This window comes from Coregonus clupeaformis, chromosome 18 (genome assembly GCF_020615455.1).
Source record: "Coregonus clupeaformis isolate EN_2021a chromosome 18, ASM2061545v1, whole genome shotgun sequence".
In the NCBI taxonomy this organism is placed as follows: Eukaryota; Metazoa; Chordata; class Actinopteri; order Salmoniformes; family Salmonidae; genus Coregonus; species Coregonus clupeaformis.
In genome coordinates this window covers 34,740,317-34,762,950 of record NC_059209.1, presented here as the reverse complement: position 1 = coordinate 34,762,950, position 22,634 = coordinate 34,740,317, and the positions used below count along the sequence as shown (strand labels likewise).

The window sequence follows — 22,634 nt, the reverse complement described above, 5'->3', positions numbered from 1 at the left end:
CTCCTAGCAAGCACTTCTCTATACAACAGCGCCCCCATCTGATGTGATAAAGTAATATTTTTTGTTGATGATAATATACCATTGTGAATGATCGTTCAGTTCATTTCCACATGCATTATGTTTTTTGATGCTCCAATGACGTGAGAACCTAAAAACACTTACGCATTTCTTGACCAAAATGTAACATTTTTTTTTTACAAATGTTTGGAGGTGTCTCATCTGAAACTGTAGGTATAATGGCGGGCTCAGTGACTTTGTGGGTTCCTTTGCTGATGGTGATGCTGCAGCTTCATACCAGGTTGGAGCCTTAAGATAACATAACATAAGGACTTCATTATCACCACAGGGAATGTATTTATTGATCTGATACGCTGATTATGAATGAAGGCCAAACCATAGAATAACAAAAAGTGATATTAAACTCAGGTTTAAGCAAAATAATGTTATACTGTAAAAGGTAAATGTCGAATGGTAAAAAGCTTTGACATCAACTCTCAAATTTAGTAGAAATATTGATTTATCGTTTTTAATATGCTATGGACCAATCTAAGACATATTCTGGGAAAGCATCAAATAATACAGAAACATGATAAAGCCAGACTGAGGCCATCTTGCCGTAAAGCATTTTTTTTTTTTTATTGACGTTGTAAGGAAGTGAATACATGAGTGACAGGGTGAGAGAACCAATCAGACACAAGGTCATAAAGGTCATAGGTTACTATCTAACCATCATTCTGTTCCTTCTAGTGGCTGTCGTCGTAGGTGTAGGTGTAATAGACGGTGCCTTTCTTCAGGTGGCAGGTCTCGATGTGTGTTCCTCGGCGGATGGTGGTGGTGCAGGTTCCCAGGCGGTTATCTGGTCCGACGTTATCATTCCACACCTAATAATAATAATAATAATAATAATAATAATAATTATAATAATTATAATAATTATAATAATAATCGTAATAGTAATAATCTTCCTCCTCCTCTTCCTCCTCATCCTCATCATCATAATCGATTGGATTTACATATTGCTTTTCCATTGCTCAAAGCACTTTACATAGTAAGGGGGAAACTCACCTCTAGCTTCAGGACAGACTTGTCGATGATGTCTAGGAAGTTGAACTCGCCGGGCCAGGTGGGGTTGGCCTGGTTCTTCAGAACGCTGGTCATGCCACCGAAGGCTGGGCCGCACCACAACTTAGGAAGATAATGTTGTCAGTAGACTTTTATTATTAAATGTTTTTTATTATGATTTGTAATGTATGTACAGTTGGCTCACTTGGCTGAGGAACCTCTACATGTATTTTAAAATTAATTAATTAATTTGTTTGTTCATTTATCTGTTCATTCGTTTGTTTGTTTGTTCACCTAACAAGTAACAAGCCAATCACTGACATTTTCATGGTCACACGTCACTGTAGCCTACTTGATATCCAAACAAATGACTGCTGACTGTCTACTGTTTAGTGGTTGATTATTGGTGTCTCTGTCCTTTTGTGTTATGATGCCTGTCCTGTCTGTAACATTACTGTACTTCTTCTGTTTTACCACCCCACCTGCCAGTCCCTCATTGTAAATATCAACATTTCATTAACTGACTGTTCTGGTTAAATAAAGGTTAAATGAATGAATAAATTCACCTTGACGTAGGGGTCTGGCTGGGAGAGGAGGTCTCCTTTCAGGTTGGTGGCACTAATGCCCCACACCCTGACGCGGTCGTCATACGGGCCACATTGTACAAGAGCCAGGGTGCATAGCACCAGCAGACCCAGGGACAGAGAGAGAGAGGCCATGGTACACTGTCTGAGAGAGAGGAGAGAGAAGAGGAGAGGAGGGGAGGGGAGGGGAGGGGAAGATATAAACATGTCAGATGGGTGTCCATAAGAGCTTGAAACTAACAGTACAAACTGTATTCAGACAGGAGTAAAAATAGAGGTGAAAGATCAGGACATATTATCAGTATTAACAGATTAGTTATTGGAGGAAGAGAGAGAGAGAGAGAGAGAGAGAGAGAGACTATTTGCACATTGTTACAACACTGTATATCCACATAATATGACATTTGAAATGTCTTTATTCTTTTGAAACTTCTGAGTGTAATGTTTACTGTTAATATTTATTGTTTATTTCACTTTTGTTTACTATCTACTTCACTTGCTTTGGCAATGTGAACACACGTTTCCCATGCCAATAAAGCCCTTAAATTGAAATTGAAATTGAGAGAGAGAGAGAGAGAGAGAGAGATTAGGTGGGAAATGATGTGGAAACTGAGCTGACCATATTAGAGACACATACCTCCCTCAGATTTCACAGACCCACAAAAATGTGAAAACAAATCTAATTATGTTAAACTCCCATATCTATTGGGTGAAATACCACAGTGTGCAATCACAGCTGCAAGATTTGTGACCTGTTGCCACAAGAAAAGGGCAATCAGTGAAGAACAAACACCATTGTATATACAATCCAGATTTATGTTTATTTATTTTCCCTTTTGTACTTTAACTATTTTCACATTGTTACAACACAGTATATAGCAATAATTTGACATTTTAAATGTCTCTATTCCTTTGGAATTTTGTGAGTGTAATTTTTACTGTTCATTTTTTTTGTTTTCTTCACTTTTGTTTACTATCTACTTCACTTGCTTTGGCAATGTAAACATATGTTTCCCATGCCAATAAAGCCCTTAAATTGAAATTGAATTGAGAGAGAGAGAGAGAGAGAGAGAGAGAGAGAGAGAGAGAGAGAGAGAGAAAGAAATGGAAGACACGCAAGAACAATCCTGAATCAGCAGAAATACAGGCTCTTATTCAATTGCAGATAGTAGCTTTTCAGAAGTGTGTTTGATTTACACACCAGCATATCCTGGATGGAGGGAGATCACACTTGAAATACAAACTGTCAGTCCCATGGTGTGACACATTCAGTTCTGACAGCAAACCTGGCTGAGAAGTCATCCAGTGGACTCAACCAAACTGACAGTCCATTTCTATATCTGCTGCTGTGGTTTTAGGAAAGCCACTCACTGTCTGCAATCAACTGATTCACAGAGAGAGAGAGAGCGAGAGAAAACAACAGACAATGTCTTACCTGTATATCCCTGAGATGGACGTCTGTCTTTCTCTAGTCACCCAACTGCTGATGGTCCTTACTGTGCCCTCTAGCTGTTTATAAAGACCTCAGCCCCCCCCCAGGTGGTATGATGACCCACAGGTGGTATGTAGGACTACTTAGTGATGAATTAACCAATGAGAACACACCCTATATTACCAGGAGACATATGGAAGCCTATAAGGTGTAACAACAAATTCTGATACTATCTGAAATGCTGATTGAACAAATTAAATTCCAGATATTGTCATAAGGCCAACCCAGTGAATAAACAGTTAGGTAAGGTAGAGGGTGGAGATGGTAAATAGTACTGCATAGAGTTTAGAATAATTCATCAGTAATACCATTGATCACTATCTATATGAAGACAACAGGCGCCACACAGCCCACTGTTTCAGTAGGAGTGGTATTATAAGGACCACTCCTACAGTGACAATGTTTACGTCCCAAATGTCACCCTATTCCCTATATAGTGCACTAATGTTCAAAAGTAGTGCACTGTAAAGTGAATAGGGTGTCATGTGGGACCAAGCCTATACACACTACAGTTATCCACTCTCTCTGTGACGCCTCATACAAACAGTGTCTCTGGCTTCAATAGAAGCTTCATCCCAGGGCCCTATCAACCGGATGAGTTGTAAAACCTTTCGGTTTTATCCTCAATCACTTTGAATGCAGTGAATCCAGTTGTGGTTAATATTACAAGATCTAATTAATTAGCTTTTTGTATTAAAGAAGTACAGAAGACTACAGAGCTAATTAAAAGGTGTAATAATATGCGCCACTCCCACAGTGACAATATACACTGACTACAGAACATACCCCTCTCTCCTCTCTCTGTGGCGCCACACACAAACACAGGCTGCTGCTGGAAGTCTTATCTTTTAGCAGCCGTCTGTCTGTCTGTGCTACAGGATCCTAGCCACATCTGCCAAGGGAATTTTTTGAATGTTTGAATTATGTTCATAGAAAAAGGAAAACCACCAAGAAAAGGAAACAAGAAAGAAAAACCAGGCGATCTAACTACAGACAACACTCCCTCATACAATTCCCAGCATGCACCAAACATTAAAAAAAATAAAAAAAATATGCCATTTAGCAGACGCTTTTATCCAAAGCGACTTACAGTCATGTGTGCATACATTTTTTGGTGTATGGGTGGTCCCGGGGATCGAACCCACTACCAGGGACGGCCTGTTCAATAGGGCGATATGGGCGACGCACTGCCAAACGGGAAAAGGAAGGGATTTTTTTTCTAATCAATTATATCACGGCAACAGTAGTTATCAGTGTTCACGTCTGATCTGCCAGCCACTAAATGTCAAATCAGGCTAAAGTCGTGCTTCAAATGGCCCGCCCGTTTTTGGGGCGATTTCAGTCAGGTTGAAAATCGCCCAGAAGTCTCTCATAGCCTGTCATGTAAAATCAATTTTTTTCAAATTTCAAAGATTTCAATACATTCTCTATGGGTGTCTGTGTGCTTGCACTTACGCGCTTTCGTCATACGTGACGTAACCATGAACGTAACTAAGACAATAGCGGCTAGCAGCGTCTCTGTTGTGACCTGCAGTGTGGCGTTATTTTATGTTTTTAATTTGTAGGCTTAGTTTACAAACATTCTGCCAACCATGGATTTCCAGTGGTTGGTTTTGGACTGATCTTGTTGATCGTGTACATACCCGCTACGAACAGACTAAATAATGAAAACGCTGCTGGCAGCGGAATCCAATACAGCTGGGAGACAGGTTCACCCTGGTCAGAGCGGACCCGCGATCCTGGTAAGAGAGCGACTCTGTACCCCGACATTGAACTGCTTTCTGTGTCATTGCGACCTTACTATCTGCCCCGTGAGTTCCCCCAATTGTTTGTTACCGTTGTGTACTGTTAATAATCACAAGTTTACTGGAGAACTGAGACCAAGTAGAGACTTTGGACAGGGTGGATATGGTATAATAAAGGCAGTTTATTCAGAGGTAAAGATATCTGGAATCGCGTGCACGGACTCGTTCGTCAAACTCTTAGGGAGAAGAGAGCCCCGAAAACATTGTGTGCAGACATTTTATACAATAAATGATGTAGGTTGAATTGAATCTAGTAGTTCTGATCTTCTGATTGGTCCTGATGAGTTGGGCGAGGTCTCCTCCACTGTTGCATTGGCTCTGAGTCGGGTTCTCTGTCTTCAAATGTTCAGCCTAAAGAGAGGGGATTTTTGTGTGTGTGTGTGTGTGTGTTTAACAGTGATGATGTGTGTGTGTGTGTGTGTGTGTGTGTTATCAGTGATGATGTGTGTGTGTGTGTGTGTGTGTGTGTGTCCTCAGAGCAAGAACTCGTGAGTTGGAAGAACTGAGAGACCTATGGCGTGGGTGTTGTCCTTGGCCACCTGCTGACAAGGCTGACAAGATAGGACTCTTTTGTCCATTGTTATAGGATAGGAACAGCATTGATTGAAAATAAACGCCCAACACAAAATGGGTCATGCACAAGATTTTAGTCAGACCAAGCTATAACATTATATATTTACTACGACAGTACATTCAACCAAAAGCTAATATAACAAAGGCATCAGAGATTATTTATAATCTGTCACAGAAACTGGAATCCATCTCCCCAGATCAGTCAATAAATGCTTCTGGTATTGACTTATATGCTGCCCCTGTCTTCATGTTGTTGCTGGACATATCTTTTTTTAAATGTGTGTAGGTCACCTAAATCATCAGAAAAATTGCCCCTCCTGAGAATTTTTTCAGGAGCCGCCACTGCCCACTACCCTGGCGTTACAAGCGCCCTGCTCTACCAGCTGAGCTACAGAGGACCACATTCCCAGCATGGAGAGAGAGAGAGTCAGTCAGTCCTGTGGTTTGGTTAGGTGTGACAAGGCATGGGACATTACAGTCACAGAGATTGATTGATGTACAATACATTTTCATTGTCTGTAGCTAAAGCAAACAACAAACATGTGTTACCATACTACAGACCAGTATTATGATTACCCAATGGGCTGTCACGTTATAATTACCACACTGTGATTATCCAATAGGTTGTCTTGTTGTTACTGATACCAGTGATACCAATCTTCTTCCCATTGGCCAGGCTCCATCACCTAATCAGCTTGAGATACTGTAGTAATTTCACACCAATTTTTATCAATTCTCTATCAGCCATCAATAACTACCTTGCTGGAATAAAGTCAAATTCTGCCTCAGTAGTGTTGTTGTACAAGCAGGGGAGACGCAACCTGGATATCATAACATTGGCAAACATGCACGCACGCACACACCGAAGATCCTGAGGAATGATCTCACATCTCAGTCAGGCATGTGGAGACATACCATCATACCATCCTCGTTGGCTCATTGTAATCCCAAAATAAATGTGTAAAGTGATACAAATAAAAGTAGCTATTAGATGTAGAATACATTTTATAGATAAAAGTATAAGTAGCATGCTTTTCTCCTTCCAGAAAACAACAGCTGTTTCAAAAGGGGGTGAGGTGGATTTTAAAACACTTCCGAGCTAGAACCCGAAAGGATACTCGAGAACCCGAAAGGATACTCTAGAACCCAAAAGGATACTCTTGGGAATCCTCTGCTGAAGTAGGTAATCGAGGAGGAGAACAGACTCCTCCTTTCACCTACTAACGAATTAACACTCTACTCGACCTCTCGACCACTCATTAGTTTCCCGGTCACTGAGATACATTTTATTCCCTGGGAGATTCTCATTTGGGCAAAAGTCTGTCCTCTCCTCGACTCCTCTGTCCTCCTCTGTAAGTCGTTCTGAATAAGAGCGTCTGCTAAATGACTCAAATGTAAATATAATGCTCTGCTCTCAGCTGTTTTCCTGTTCAAGAACATCCATTAGACAGTCAACAGAAACCACCTGTTGTTGGAAAGCGTTCTCTCACCCCATATTCAAAACCCACCTCAGGGACAGATGAAGTGTGTTGGGCCAATATTCACAAAGCATCTCGTCAACAGAAACCACCTGTTGTTGGAAAGCGTTCTCTCTACTCTGAGGCGCTTCGTGGACATGGGCCCTGATCTATGCCCGTATTCATAAAGCGTGTTCATAAAAGTTTTTCTTTTTAGATCATATTGAAGCAGATTGTTCTGGACTGAGAAAACCTGATCCTAGATCAGCACTCCTAATCTGATCCACTTTATGAATAAGGAACAGGTCTCCCCTGATCTGAGAGGAAAAACTCAGCAGTCCTACTCTGAGAAGCTTTATGACTCCTAGCAAGCACTTCTCTATACAACAGCGCCCCCATCTGATGTGATAAAGTAATATTTTTTGTTGATGATAACATACCATTGTGAATGATCGTTCAGTTCATTTCCACATGCATTATGTTTTTTGATGCTCCAATGACGTGAGAACCTAAAAACACTTACGCATTTCTTGACCAAAATGTAACATTTTTTTTTTACAAATGTTTGGAGGTGTCTCATCTGAAACTGTAGGTATAATGGCGGGCTCAGTGACTTTGTGGGTTCCTTTGCTGATGGTGATGCTGCAGCTTCATACCAGGTTGGAGCCTTAAGATAACATAACATAAGGACTTCATTATCACCACAGGGAATGTATTTATTGATCTGATACGCTGATTATGAATGAAGGCCAAACCATAGAATAACAAAAAGTGATATTAAACTCAGGTTTAAGCAAAATAATGTTATACTGTAAAAGGTAAATGTCGAATGGTAAAAAGCTTTGACATCAACTCTCAAATTTAGTAGAAATATTGATTTATCGTTTTTAATATGCTATGGACCAATCTAAGACATATTCTGGGAAAGCATCAAATAATACAGAAACATGATAAAGCCAGACTGAGGCCATCTTGCCGTAAAGCATTTTTTTTTTTATTGACGTTGTAAGGAAGTGAATACATGAGTGACAGGGTGAGAGAACCAATCAGACACAAGGTCATAAAGGTCATAGGTTACTATCTAACCATCATTCTGTTCCTTCTAGTGGCTGTCGTCGTAGGTGTAGGTGTAATAGACGGTGCCTTTCTTCAGGTGGCAGGTCTCGATGTGTGTTCCTCGGCGGATGGTGGTGGTGCAGGTTCCCAGGCGGTTATCTGGTCCGACGTTATCATTCCACACCTAATAATAATAATAATAATAATAATAATAATTATAATTATAATAATTATAATAATTATAATAATAATCGTAATAGTAATAATCTTCCTCCTCCTCTTCCTCCTCATCCTCATCATCATAATCGATTGGATTTACATATTGCTTTTCCATTGCTCAAAGCACTTTACATAGTAAGGGGGGAAACTCACCTCTAGCTTCAGGACAGACTTGTCGATGATGTCTAGGAAGTTGAACTCGCCGGGCCAGGTGGGGTTGGCCTGGTTCTTCAGAACGCTGGTCATGCCACCGAAGGCTGGGCCGCACCACAACTTAGGAAGATAATGTTGTCAGTAGACTTTTATTATTAAATGTTTTTTATTATGATTTGTAATGTATGTACAGTTGGCTCACTTGGCTGAGGAACCTCTACATGTATTTTAAAATTAATTAATTAATTTGTTTGTTCATTTATCTGTTCATTCGTTTGTTTGTTTGTTCACCTAACAAGTAACAAGCCAATCACTGACATTTTCATGGTCACACGTCACTGTAGCCTACTTGATATCCAAACAAATGACTGCTGACTGTCTACTGTTTAGTGGTTGATTATTGGTGTCTCTGTCCTTTTGTGTTATGATGCCTGTCCTGTCTGTAACATTACTGTACTTCTTCTGTTTTACCACCCCACCTGCCAGTCCCTCATTGTAAATATCAACATTTCATTAACTGACTGTTCTGGTTAAATAAAGGTTAAATGAATGAATAAATTCACCTTGACGTAGGGGTCTGGCTGGGAGAGGAGGTCTCCTTTCAGGTTGGTGGCACTAATGCCCCACACCCTGACGCGGTCGTCATACGGGCCACATTGTACAAGAGCCAGGGTGCATAGCACCAGCAGACCCAGGGACAGAGAGAGAGAGGCCATGGTACACTGTCTGAGAGAGAGGAGAGAGAAGAGGAGAGGAGGGGAGGGGAGGGGAGGGGAAGATATAAACATGTCAGATGGGTGTCCATAAGAGCTTGAAACTAACAGTACAAACTGTATTCAGACAGGAGTAAAAATAGAGGTGAAAGATCAGGACATATTATCAGTATAAACATATGTTTCCCATGCCAATAAAGCCCTTAAATTGAAATTGAATTGAGAGAGAGAGAGAGAGAGAGAGAGAGAGAGAGAGAGAGAGAGAGAGAAAGAAATGGAAGACACGCAAGAACAATCCTGAATCAGCAGAAATACAGGCTCTTATTCAATTGCAGATAGTAGCTTTTCAGAAGTGTGTTTGATTTACACACCAGCATATCCTGGATGGAGGGAGATCACACTTGAAATACAAACTGTCAGTCCCATGGTGTGACACATTCAGTTCTGACAGCAAACCTGGCTGAGAAGTCATCCAGTGGACTCAACCAAACTGACAGTCCATTTCTATATCTGCTGCTGTGGTTTTAGGAAAGCCACTCACTGTCTGCAATCAACTGATTCACGAGAGAGAGAGAGAGCGAGAGAAAACAACAGACAATGTCTTACCTGTATATCCCTGAGATGGACGTCTGTCTTTCTCTAGTCACCCAACTGCTGATGGTCCTTACTGTGCCCTCTAGCTGTTTATAAAGACCTCAGCCCCCCCCCAGGTGGTATGATGACCCACAGGTGGTATGTAGGACTACTTAGTGATGAATTAACCAATGAGAACACACCCTATATTACCAGGAGACATATGGAAGCCTATAAGGTGTAACAACAAATTCTGATACTATCTGAAATGCTGATTGAACAAATTAAATTCCAGATATTGTCATAAGGCCAACCCAGTGAATAAACAGTTAGGTAAGGTAGAGGGTGGAGATGGTAAATAGTACTGCATAGAGTTTAGAATAATTCATCAGTAATACCATTGATCACTATCTATATGAAGACAACAGGCGCCACACAGCCCACTGTTTCAGTAGGAGTGGTATTATAAGGACCACTCCTACAGTGACAATGTTTACGTCCCAAATGTCACCCTATTCCCTATATAGTGCACTAATGTTCAAAAGTAGTGCACTGTAAAGTGAATAGGGTGTCATGTGGGACCAAGCCTATACACACTACAGTTATCCACTCTCTCTGTGACGCCTCATACAAACAGTGTCTCTGGCTTCAATAGAAGCTTCATCCCAGGGCCCTATCAACCGGATGAGTTGTAAAACCTTTCGGTTTTATCCTCAATCACTTTGAATGCAGTGAATCCAGTTGTGGTTAATATTACAAGATCTAATTAATTAGCTTTTTGTATTAAAGAAGTACAGAAGACTACAGAGCTAATTAAAAGGTGTAATAATATGCGCCACTCCCACAGTGACAATATACACTGACTACAGAACATACCCCTCTCTCCTCTCTCTGTGGCGCCACACACAAACACAGGCTGCTGCTGGAAGTCTTATCTTTTAGCAGCCGTCTGTCTGTCTGTGCTACAGGATCCTAGCCACATCTGCCAAGGGAATTTTTTTGAATGTTTGAATTATGTTCATAGAAAAAGGAAAACCACCAAGAAAAGGAAACAAGAAAGAAAAACCAGGCGATCTAACTACAGACAACACTCCCTCATACAATTCCCAGCATGCACCAAACATTAAAAAAATAAAAAAATATGCCATTTAGCAGACGCTTTTATCCAAAGCGACTTACAGTCATGTGTGCATACATTTTTTGGTGTATGGGTGGTCCCGGGGATCGAACCCACTACCAGGGACGGCCTGTTCAATAGGGCGATATGGGCGACGCACTGCCAAACGGGAAAAGGAAGGGATTTTTTTTCTAATCAATTATATCACGGCAACAGTAGTTATCAGTGTTCACGTCTGATCTGCCAGCCACTAAATGTCAAATCAGGCTAAAGTCGTGCTTCAAATGGCCCCGCCCGTTTTTGGGGCGATTTCAGTCAGGTTGAAAATCGCCCAGAAGTCTCTCATAGCCTGTCATGTAAAATCAATTTTTTTCAAATTTCAAAGATTTCAATACATTCTCTATGGGTGTCTGTGTGCTTGCACTTACGCGCTTTCGTCATACGTGACGTAACCATGAACGTAACTAAGACAATAGCGGCTAGCAGCGTCTCTGTTGTGACCTGCAGTGTGGCGTTATTTTATGTTTTTAATTTGTAGGCTTAGTTTACAAACATTCTGCCAACCATGGATTTCCAGTGGTTGGTTTTGGACTGATCTTGTTGATCGTGTACATACCCGCTACGAACGGACTAAATAATGAAAACGCTGCTGGCAGCGGAATCCAATACAGCTGGGAGACAGGCTTCACCCTGGTCAGAGCGGACCGCGATCCTGGTAAGAGAGCGACTCTGTACCCCGACATTGAACTGCTTTCTGTGTCATTGCGACCTTACTATCTGCCCCGTGAGTTCCCCCAATTGTTTGTTACCGTTGTGTACTGTTAATAATCACAAGTTTACTGGAGAACTGAGACCAAGTAGAGACTTTGGACAGGGTGGATATGGTATAATAAAGGCAGTTTATTCAGAGGTAAAGATATCTGGAATCGCGTGCACGGACTCGTTCGTCAAACTCTTAGGGAGAAGAGAGCCCCGAAAACATTGTGTGCAGACATTTTATACAATAAATGATGTAGGTTGAATTGAATCTAGTAGTTCTGATCTTCTGATTGGTCCTGATGAGTTGGGCGAGGTCCCCTCCACTGTTGCATTGGCTCTGAGTCGGGTTCTCTGTCTTCAAATGTTCAGCCTAAAGAGAGGGGATTTTTGTGTGTGTGTGTGTGTGTGTTTAACAGTGATGAGTGTGTGTGTGTGTGTGTGTGTGTTATCAGTGATGATGTGTGTGTGTGTGTGTGTGTGTGTGTCCTCAGAGCAAGAACTCGTGAGTTGGAAGAACTGAGAGACCTATGGCGTGGGTGTTGTCCTTGGCCACCTGCTGACAAGGCTGACAAGATAGGACTCTTTTGTCCATTGTTATAGGATAGGAACAGCATTGATTGAAAATAAACGCCCAACACAAAATGGGTCATGCACAAGATTTTAGTCAGACCAAGCTATAACATTATATATTTACTACGACAGTACATTCAACCAAAAGCTAATATAACAAAGGCATCAGAGATTATTTATAATCTGTCACAGAAACTGGAATCCATCTCCCCCAGATCAGTCAATAAATGCTTCTGGTATTGACTTATATGCTGCCCCTGTCTTCATGTTGTTGCTGGACATATCTTTTTTTAAATGTGTGTAGGTCACCTAAATCATCAGAAAAAATTGCCCCTCCTGAGAATTTTTTCAGGAGCCGCCACTGCCCACTACCCTGGCGTTACAAGCGCCCTGCTCTACCAGCTGAGCTACAGAGGACCACATTCCCAGCATGGAGAGAGAGAGAGTCAGTCAGTCCTGTGGTTTGGTTAGGTGTGACAAGGCATGGGACATTACAGTCACAGAGATTGATTGATGTACAATACATTTTCATTGTCTGTAGCTAAAGCAAACAACAAACATGTGTTACCATACTACAGACCAGTATTATGATTACCCAATGGGCTGTCACGTTATAATTACCACACTGTGATTATCCAATAGGTTGTCTTGTTGTTACTGATACCAGTGATACCAATCTTCTTCCCATTGGCCAGGCTCCATCACCTAATCAGCTTGAGATACTGTAGTAATTTCACACCAATTTTTATCAATTCTCTATCAGCCATCAATAACTACCTTGCTGGAATAAAGTCAAATTCTGCCTCAGTAGTGTTGTTGTACAAGCAGGGGAGACGCAACCTGGATATCATAACATTGGCAAACATGCACGCACGCACACACCGAAGATCCTGAGGAATGATCTCACATCTCAGTCAGGCATGTGGAGACATACCATCATACCATCCTCGTTGGCTCATTGTAATCCCAAAATAAATGTGTAAAGTGATACAAATAAAAGTAGCTATTAGATGTAGAATACATTTTATAGATAAAAGTATAAGTAGCATGCTTTTCTCCTTCCAGAAAACAACAGCTGTTTCAAAAGGGGGTGAGGTGGATTTTAAAACACTTCCGAGCTAGAACCCGAAAGGATACTCGAGAACCCGAAAGGATACTCTTGGGAATCCTCTGCTGAAGTAGGTAATCGAGGAGGAGAACAGACTCCTCCTTTCACCTACTAACGAATTAACACTCTACTTGACCTCTCGACCACTCATTAGTTTCCCGGTCACTGAGATACATTTTATTCCCTGGGAGATTCTCATTTGGGCAAAAGTCTGTCCTCTCCTCGACTCCTCTGTCCTCCTCTGTAAGTCGTTCTGAATAAGAGCGTCTGCTAAATGACTCAAATGTAAATATAATGCTCTGCTCTCAGCTGTTTTCCTGTTCAAGAACATCCATTAGACAGTCAACAGAAACCACCTGTTGTTGGAAAGCGTTCTCTCACCCCATATTCAAAACCCACCTCAGGGACAGATGAAGTGTGTTGGGCCAATATTCACAAAGCATCTCGTCAACAGAAACCACCTGTTGTTGGAAAGCGTTCTCTCTACTCTGAGGCGCTTTGTGGACATGGGCCCTGAGCTATGCCCGTATTCATAAAGCGTGTTCATAAAAGTTTTTCTTTTTAGATCATATTGAAGCAGATTGTTCTGGACTGAGAAAACCTGATCCTAGATCAGCACTCCTAATCTGATCCACTTTATGAATAAGGAACAGGTCTCCCCTGATCTGAAAGGAAAAACTCAGCAGTCCTACTCTGAGAAGCTTTATGACTCCTAGCAAGCACTTCTCTATACAACAGCGCCCCCATCTGATGTGATAAAGTAATATTTTTTGTTGATGATAATATACCATTGTGAATGATCGTTCAGTTCATTTCCACATGCATTAAGTATGTTTTTTGATGCTCCAATGACGTGAGAACATAAAACACTTACGCATTTCTTGACCAAAATGTAACATTTTTTTTTTACAAATGTTTGGATGTGTCTCATCTGAAACTGTAGGTATAATGGCGGGCTCAGTGACTTTGTGGGTTCCTTTGCTGATGGTGATGCTGCAGCTTCATACCAGGTTGGAGCCTTAAGATAACATAACATAAGGACTTCATTATCACCACAGGGAATGTATTTATTGATCTGATACGCTGATTATGAATGAAGGCCAAACCATAGAATAACAAAAAGTGATATTAAACTCAGGTTTAAGCAAAATAATGTTATACTGTAAAAGGTAAATGTCGAATGGTAAAAAGCTTTGACATCAACTCTCAAATTTAGTAGAAATATTGATTTATCGTTTTTAATATGCTATGGACCAATCTAAGACATATTCTGGGAAAGCATAAAATAACACAGAAACATGATAAAGCCAGACTGAGGCCATCTTGCCGTAAAGCATATTTTTTTTTATTGACGTTGTAAGGAAGTGAATACATGAGTGACATGGTGAGAGAACCAATCAGACACAAGGTCATAGGTTACTATCTAACCATCATTCTGTTCCTTCTAGTGGCTGTAGTCGTAGGTGTAGGTGTAGTAGACGGTGCCTTTCTTCAGGTGGCAGGTCTCGATGTGTGTTCCTCTGCGGATGGTGGTGGTGCAGGTTCCCAGGCGGTTATCTGGTCCGACGTTATCATTCCACACCTAATAATAATAATAATAATAATAATAATAATAATAATAATAATAATCGTAATAGTAATAATCTTCCTCCTCTTCTTCCTCCTCATCCTCATCATCATAATCGATTGGATTTACATATTGCTTTTCCATTGCTCAAAGCACTTTACATAGTAAGGGGGGAAACTCACCTCTAGCTTCAGGACAGACTTGTTGATGATGTCTAGGAAGTTGAACTCGCCGGGCCAGGTGGGGTTGGCCTGGTTCTTCAGAACGCTGGTCATGCCACCGAAGGCTGGGCCGCACCACACCTAAGGAAGTTAATGTTGTCAGTAGACTTTTATTATTAAACGTTTTTTTATTATGATTTGTAATGTATGTATAGTTGGCTCACTTGGCTGAGGAACATCTACATGTATTTTAAAATGCATTAATTAATTTGTTTGTTCATTTATCTGTTCATTCGTTTGTTTGTTCGTTCACCTAACTTGTAACAAAAACCAATCACTGACATTTTCATGGTCACACGTCACTGTAGCCTACTTGATATACAAACAAATGACTGCTGACTGTCTACTGTTTAGTGGTTGATTATTGCTGTGTCTCTGTCCTTTTGTGATATGATGCCTGTCCTGTCTGTAACATTACTGTACTTCTTCTGTTTTACCACCCCACCTGCCAGTCCCTCATTGTAAATAACAATGTTTCATTAACTGACTGTTCTGGTTAAATAAAGGTTAAATAAATGAATAAATTCACCTTGACGTAGGGGTCTGGTTGGGAGATGATGTCTCCTTTCAGGTTGGTGGCACTAATGCCCCACACCCTGACGCGGTCGTCATACGGGCCACATTGTACAAGAGCCAGGGTGCATAGCACCAGCAGACCCAGGGACAGAGAGAGAGAGGCCATGGTACACTGTCTGAGAGAGAGGAGAGAGAAGAGAAGAGGAGGGGAGGGGAGGGAGGGGAGAGGGGAGAGGGGAGAGGAGGAGAGGAGAGAGAGGAGAGGAGGGAGAGGAGAGGAGAGAGAGGAGGGGAGAGGAGAGGAGAGGGAGAGGAGAGGAGAGGAGAGGAGAGGAGAGGGAGAGGAGAGGAGGGAGAGGAGAGGAGAGGAGAGGAGAGGAGAGGAGAGAGGGAGGAGAGGAGAGGAGAGGAGAGGAGAGAGGAGAGGAGAGGAAGATATAAACATGTCATATGGGTGTCCATAAGAGCTGGAAACTAACAGTACAAACTGTATTCAGACAGGAGTAAAAATAGAGGTGAAAGATCAGGACATATTATCAGTATTAACAGATTAGTTATTGGAGGAAGAGAGAGAGAGAGAGGGAGAGACTATTTGCACATTGTTACAACACTGTATATCCACATAATATGACATTTGAAATGTCTTTATTCTTTTGAAACTTCTGAGTGTAATGTTTACTGTTAATATTTATTGTTTATTTCACTTTTGTTTACTATCTACTTCACTTGCTTTGGCAATGTGAACACACGTTTCCCATGCCAATAAAGCCCTTAAATTGAAATTGAAATTGAGAGAGAGAGAGAGAGATTAGGTGGGAAATTATGTGGAAACTGAGCTGACCATATTAGAGACACATACCTCCCTCAGATTACACAGACCCACAAAAATTTGAAAACAAATCTAATTTTGTTAAACTCCCATATCTATTGGGTGAAATACCACAGTGTGCAATCACAGCTGCAAGATTTGTGACCTGTTGCCACAAGAAAAGGGCAATCAGTGAAGAACAAACACCATTACAATCCATATTTATGTTTATTTATTTTCCCTTTTGTACTTTAACTATTTTCACATTGTTACAACACCGTATATAGCAATAATATGACATTTTAAATGTCTCTATTCCTTTGGAACTTTGTGAGTGTAATTTTTACTGTTAATTTTTTTGTTTTCTTCACTTTTGTTTACTATCTACTTCACTTGCTTTGGCAATGTAAACATATGTTTCCCATGCCAATAAAGCCCTTAAATTGAAATTGAATTGAGAGAGAGAGAGAGAGAGAGAGAGAGAGAGAGAGAGAGAGAGAGAGAGAGAGAGAGAGAGAGAGAGAGAGAGAGAGAGAGAGAGAGAGAGAGAAAGAAAGAAAGAAATGGAAGACACGCAAGAACAATCCTGAATCAGCAGAAATACAGGCTCTTATTCAATTGCAGATAGTAGCTTTTCAGAAGTGTGTTTGATTTACACACCAGCGTATCCTGGATGGAGGGACATCACACTTGATATGGAAACTGTCAGTCCCATGGTGTGACACATTCAGTTCTGACAGCAAACCTTGCTGAGAAGTTATCCAGTGGACTCAACCAAACTGATAGTCCATTTCTATATCTGCTGCTGTGCAAATCTAAAAGCGCTTTTAGGAAAGCCACTCACTGTCTGCAATCAACTGATTCACGAGAGAGAGCGAGAGAAAACAACAGACAATGTCTTACCTGTATATCCTTGAGATGGACGTCTGTCTTTCTCTAGTCACCCAACTGCTGATGGTCCTTACTGTGTCATCTAGCTGTTTATAAAGATCTCAGCCCCCCCAGGTGGTATGATGACCCACAGGTGGTATGTAGGACTACTTAGTGATGAATTAACCAATGAGAACACACCCTATATTACCAGGAGACATATGGAGGCCTATAAGGTGTAACAGCAAATTCTGATACTATCTGAAATGCTGATTGAACAAATTCTATTCCAGATAATGTCAAAAGGCCAACCCAGTGAATAAACAGTTAGGTAAGGGAGAGGGTGGAGATGGTAAACAGTACTGCATAGAGTTTAGAATAATTCATCAGTAATACCATTGATCACTATCTATATGAAAACAACAGGCGCCACACAGCCCACTGTTTCAGTAGGAGTGGTATTATAAGGACCACTCCTAAAGTGACAATGTTTACGTCAGTGTTTACGACAATGTTTACACTGACAACAGAACATACCCCTCTCTCCTCTCTCTGTGGCGCCACACACAAACACAGGCTGCTGCTGGAAGTTGTTAAGTTGCGTCAATTCAAATCTGGTATTAGGAACAAAAGAGGTCAATACACGTCTTCTAAAATAGACTAGTATTTTAATTAATGCAAACACTTCAATGGTAAATATGATGTTCGTATATACAGGTCCACTGAAATACCACGCAGGGCACTCAGAGAACTGATCCATTGTTACAGGTTCTTCTTCAAATACTCTGACAGAGATAGTTCCCACTCCCTGCTGGGCCTATCAGAGTAGAGACTGAGCGTGGTTTAGACTTACTCAGCCAATCCGTTGGCGCACAGTCTGGTCCCAGCCCCTTGGCGCTCCACTGTTGCACACTGTTGCCAGGCATCTAGTTGTTTTGCAACTTATCCAGAAAGTCAGCACTTTTGCAGTACACGTCATTGGACGGTTCACAGATCACAATAGAGGCAGTGTTCGTGTCTGTGAGAAATACAAGTCTTATCTCATCCTACCCCCTAACGTTTCTCACATGAATCACAGCTTGTTATGTGAAACAATTTATATCAGTACAGTACAAACATTTTATGCTTAATCATTAATGCATTCTTTCTAAGCTAGGTATCACATCCAGATCCCCACAATCCCCCTTTTCACACCCACTGGGTGTGAACCCAAAATAAGAAAACACAGGGTGTCACTCATTAAAATACAATACAAACAAAAATAATCACACTTTTATTAATAGGCAATAATGATAATAAAAAGGCCTTCAGTCCTTCCATCTACACCTAACTTGTAAACGGTTGGCTACCAGCCACCCAGGAACTTCAAACCTTCACATAAGGAAAGACAAACATTCACAATGGTTAACTTGATTAATAAAGCATATAAAACACAAACAGGGAAGTACATTTTGGCCCCCTTTAGACAACCTCTAGGGTGTCACTCCACCAAGGCTGGTAGGTCATATCCTTCATTCCTTAGTTCGGAGTCCGGGATTGGGCCGTATCTCACCATCTGTTGGGAAACCGCCTTCTCCATCTCCTTTCTCACCAACCCTCAGACACAGGGAATAAGACAACATCCACAAAGAACAAGTATACCCATAGAACCTATAACTTCACCCAGAATAGTTACAACAATAGTTTTCCATTTACCAAATATGTTATCAAACCAACCGTTTAGGGAGCTATCAATACCAGAGTTCTCAGCCAGTTCGTTCGCCAGCGTGGTGAGTCCCTGAAGCGCTTTGGTCACTGACCCTTCCGGTGCTGTATTGTTTGGGGATGAAAGTACAGCACATAGATCCAAACAGAACACAAACTCCGCCCCGCTCAGCCAAAAGCATATCTAAAGCTATTCTATTCTGCCATGCCATTAAGCTAGTTGCCGCTGTCTGCTCAGCCAATCCCTTTATTGCATCACGAGTGTGGTTTATAAATCTTTGCTGGTTATAGTAAATATAATTTATCCAATCTACGTTTTTATTAATTGTTTACCACCAGAAAAGACTTGATTCAAACCCAGCTGCGATCTGATTCCTAGCTTTGAATTATTCTGGAACCCCTCGAGGTACTCCTATCCCATCAATATATATCCTTTCATCAAAGGATCCCGGGAGGAGGTCCCAATTTCTACGTGACAACTCACCAGTCTCTGACACGTTTGATTGTTTGCGTATGTAGGTGAGTTCACAATCTGTTATCACCACACAACCATCAGATGTCAGCACGGGCCTGGTTTTGGTTCCTAAAATCCTCTGGCTGCAACAAAGAGGAGAGTTTAGTCATGGTCTCTTTAGCTGTGACATTCTCTGTGTGGGAGCAGGAGCTAAGATGTCCTACCCTGTATCCTATATTATTAGTCCTAGAAAAACAATAATAAGAATCCTGTAGTGTCGAGTCAATGTTGCCAATCATTGCTGCTAAACAAAGGAGTCCGCTTATACTGAACTTTGATCATAAGTTTTATTCATATCACAAGATTTCAGCATAAGTGTATAGGTGTCCAGATCACCCGGAGAGCAGTGGTTCCCAAATTGCAATGGCCGCTCTGGTCTTCTTCGTTTAAACCCAGTATATATAATCTTCCCCAAAATATGGGTGGCTCCCTCTACTGTCCAATCCCCTGTCTACAACATACAGACTTCTCTGTCCTATGTGGCGTCACACTAAAACAATTCCCTCTGACACTAAATAAACATCCTCTCAGGTTCCACTTGAAACCTTATCAAATCATAATCCTTAATACACTACATTCCCCCCTTCGAGACTAACTAAAAGTCTCGCAAACAAAAAGAATAGGATTATGACAAGTAACAATTTATCTTATTGAGTATCTTTAACAATAAACCCCAAACACTTTTCTCTGGAGTGTAAATACCTTTCTATGAAATATGAACAAATCTTTATGAAGTGTGAATACATTACTATGAAATATGAACAAATCTTTATGGAGTGTGAGAGCGAAAAACCTGTCTGGCAGCCTTCTTTCCAAATATCCATCCATCAATCAAGACAGTAAAATTCTCTCACGGCCCCTCTGCCCCAGGCAACCACCTAGGTACTCCAGATCAATTCATAAATCTTTATCAATGCATTTGAAACTATGATGCAATTAAATACACATGAAAGCCCCAGCAAACAAAATACTATCCAAAAAATGTCCACACTAAGGCTGGTCGACCCATCGGACCCCACGGTGGATTATCTCTATCCCTGCCTAGACTCCATGTCCCTAAGCATTCACGAAATAAACAAAAACATCTAAGATCCCCACATGTATCCAATAACATCAAATATCATTCTACAAAAATTAATACCTAAGAATATGACACAAATTATGTATTACACATGCAAATATGTCTATATTTCATTGCAGACACTGGAATGTAGTCCACTACACTTCATCTCCTCCGTAGTCTCTTCCAATGCATCGTTGATGATGGAATCGGAACATTTCCACACCTTCCTTGTTCCATCTCCTCCAGTCCCTTCATATTCTCCTTTCATATTGTCCCTTCATATTGTCCTTGTTTGAGTATTTCAATCTCTACATATTCCCCCAAATGCTTCTGGAAGAAAAGAAAAGACCAAACAGTATCTTTTGCAAAACAACACTTTCAAATTAAAACATCAATATCAACTAAGAATATAAAAAATTATATAAAATGATATATGAATCAATATGAATGATAGAATAATGTGATTCATTCATACATTTCCCCCCTTTGATTCATAACAACATACTAAAATCACACTAATATTGAAAAACATTTGAAAAATGATCAAATAATCAAAAAGGATATTTATCCATCAATACTCCATCCAGTCCCACTTGTCCATCTTCATCCAGATCAGGAACAGTCAACAACGGCATCTGTTGTCTCCAGGCATCACTACTCCAACCCCTCTCAATATCATAGCTTTCGCAAAGGTCAGTAACAAATTACAAAAGAAAAACATCACACACAGTGCTATCAGCTGTTATTAAAATCTGAACCATCACTGCTCCCACTGGGCCTAATTGATCTTGCAACCAAGACTTCACTGACCATCCAGCTCCTTCAGATCTACCAAATGCATCCCTTATATTCTTCAATGCATCTATAACACTAGTAATATTATCTGAACTATCTGGAATCAAAGTAAAGCAATCATCAATATGATCTTCACAAATTTTACACCATACCATGGAAAAATCCCCACTTCTCTCTTAGACTTATCCTCCAATGATAGGCTTCCCAGACTATGAAATTCCTCTAAAATTGGTGCTGGAGCTACAGTGGGGAAAAAAAGTATTTAGTCAGCCACCAATTGTGCAAGTTCTCCCACTTAAAAAGATGAGAGAGGCCTGTAATTTTCATCATAGGTACACGTCAACTATGACAGACAAATTGAGAAAAGAAAATCCAGAAAATCACATTGTAGGATTTTTAATGAATTTATTTGCAAATTATGGTGGAAAATAAGTATTTGGTCACCTACAAACAAGCAAGATTTCTGGCTTTCACAGACCTGTAACTTCTTCTTTAAGAGGCTCCTCTGTCCTCCACTCATTACCTGTATTAATGGCACCTGTTTGAACTTGTTATCAGTATAAAAGACACCTGTCCACAACCTCAAACAGTCACACTCCAAACTCCACTATGGCCAAGACCAAAGAGCTGTCAAAGGACACCAGAAACAAAATTGTAGACCTGCACCAGGCTGGGAAGACTGAATCTGCAATAGGTAAGCAGCTTGGTTTGAAGAAATCTACTGTGGGAGCAATTATTAGGAAAGGAAGACATACAAGACCACTGATAATCTCCCTCGATCTGGGGCTCCACGCAAGATCTCACCCTGTGGGGTCAAAATGATCACAAGAAATCCCAGAACCACACGGGGGGACCTAGTGAATGACCTGCAGAGAGCTGGGACCAAAGTAACAAAGCCTACCATCAGTAACACACTACGCCGCCAGGGACTCAAATCCTGCAGTGCCAGACGTGTCCCCCTGCTTAAGCCAGTACATGTCCAGGCCCGTCTGAAGTTTGCTAGAGTGCATTTGGATGATCCAGAAGAGGATTGGGAGAATGTCATATGGTCAGATGAAACCAAAATATAACTTTTTGGTAAAAACTCAACTCGTCGTGTTTGGAGGACAAAGAATGTTGGGTTGCATCCAAAGAACACCATACCTACTGTGAAGCATGGGGGTGGAAACATCATGCTTTGGGGCTGTTTTTCTGCAAAGGGACCAGGACCACTGATCTGTGTAAAGGAAAGAATGAATGGGGCCATGTATTGTGAGATTTTGAGTGAAAACCTCCTTCCATCAGCAAGGGCATTGAAGATGAAACGTGGCTGGGTCTTTCAGCATGACAATGATC

The 22,634-nt window shown here is 41.0% G+C and overlaps 3 protein-coding genes across 3 annotated transcripts; all 3 read right to left on the bottom strand.

Annotated features, from left to right (window-relative positions):
* Positions 1-631: 631 nt before the first annotated feature.
* Positions 632-3,158, bottom strand: LOC121587284 (calcium-dependent lipid-binding protein-like). Its single transcript, XM_041904197.2, has 4 exons — positions 3,082-3,158; positions 1,629-1,791; positions 1,066-1,185; positions 632-881 (listed from the first exon to the last, which is right to left on the bottom strand). Exons 2-4 carry the CDS (start codon positions 1,779-1,781, stop codon positions 744-746), a joined length of 411 nt encoding a protein of 136 aa, XP_041760131.1. The 5' UTR covers positions 1,782-1,791; positions 3,082-3,158; the 3' UTR covers positions 632-743.
* Positions 3,159-7,945: 4,787 nt separating this feature from the next.
* On the bottom strand, positions 7,946-9,797 carry LOC121587281 (calcium-dependent lipid-binding protein-like). The gene is made up of 4 exons (XM_041904194.1): positions 9,721-9,797; positions 8,965-9,127; positions 8,402-8,521; positions 7,946-8,213 (listed from the first exon to the last, which is right to left on the bottom strand). The coding sequence occupies exons 2-4, from the start codon at positions 9,115-9,117 to the stop codon at positions 8,076-8,078; spliced, it is 411 nt and encodes a 136-aa protein (XP_041760128.1). The 5' UTR covers positions 9,118-9,127; positions 9,721-9,797; the 3' UTR covers positions 7,946-8,075.
* A 4,853-nt stretch (positions 9,798-14,650) lies between these two features.
* Positions 14,651-17,310, bottom strand: LOC121587282 (calcium-dependent lipid-binding protein-like). The gene is made up of 4 exons (XM_041904195.1): positions 17,257-17,310; positions 15,559-15,721; positions 14,991-15,110; positions 14,651-14,823 (listed from the first exon to the last, which is right to left on the bottom strand). Exons 2-4 carry the CDS (start codon positions 15,709-15,711, stop codon positions 14,686-14,688), a joined length of 411 nt encoding a protein of 136 aa, XP_041760129.1. The 5' UTR covers positions 15,712-15,721; positions 17,257-17,310; the 3' UTR covers positions 14,651-14,685.
* Positions 17,311-22,634: the final 5,324 nt, after the last annotated feature.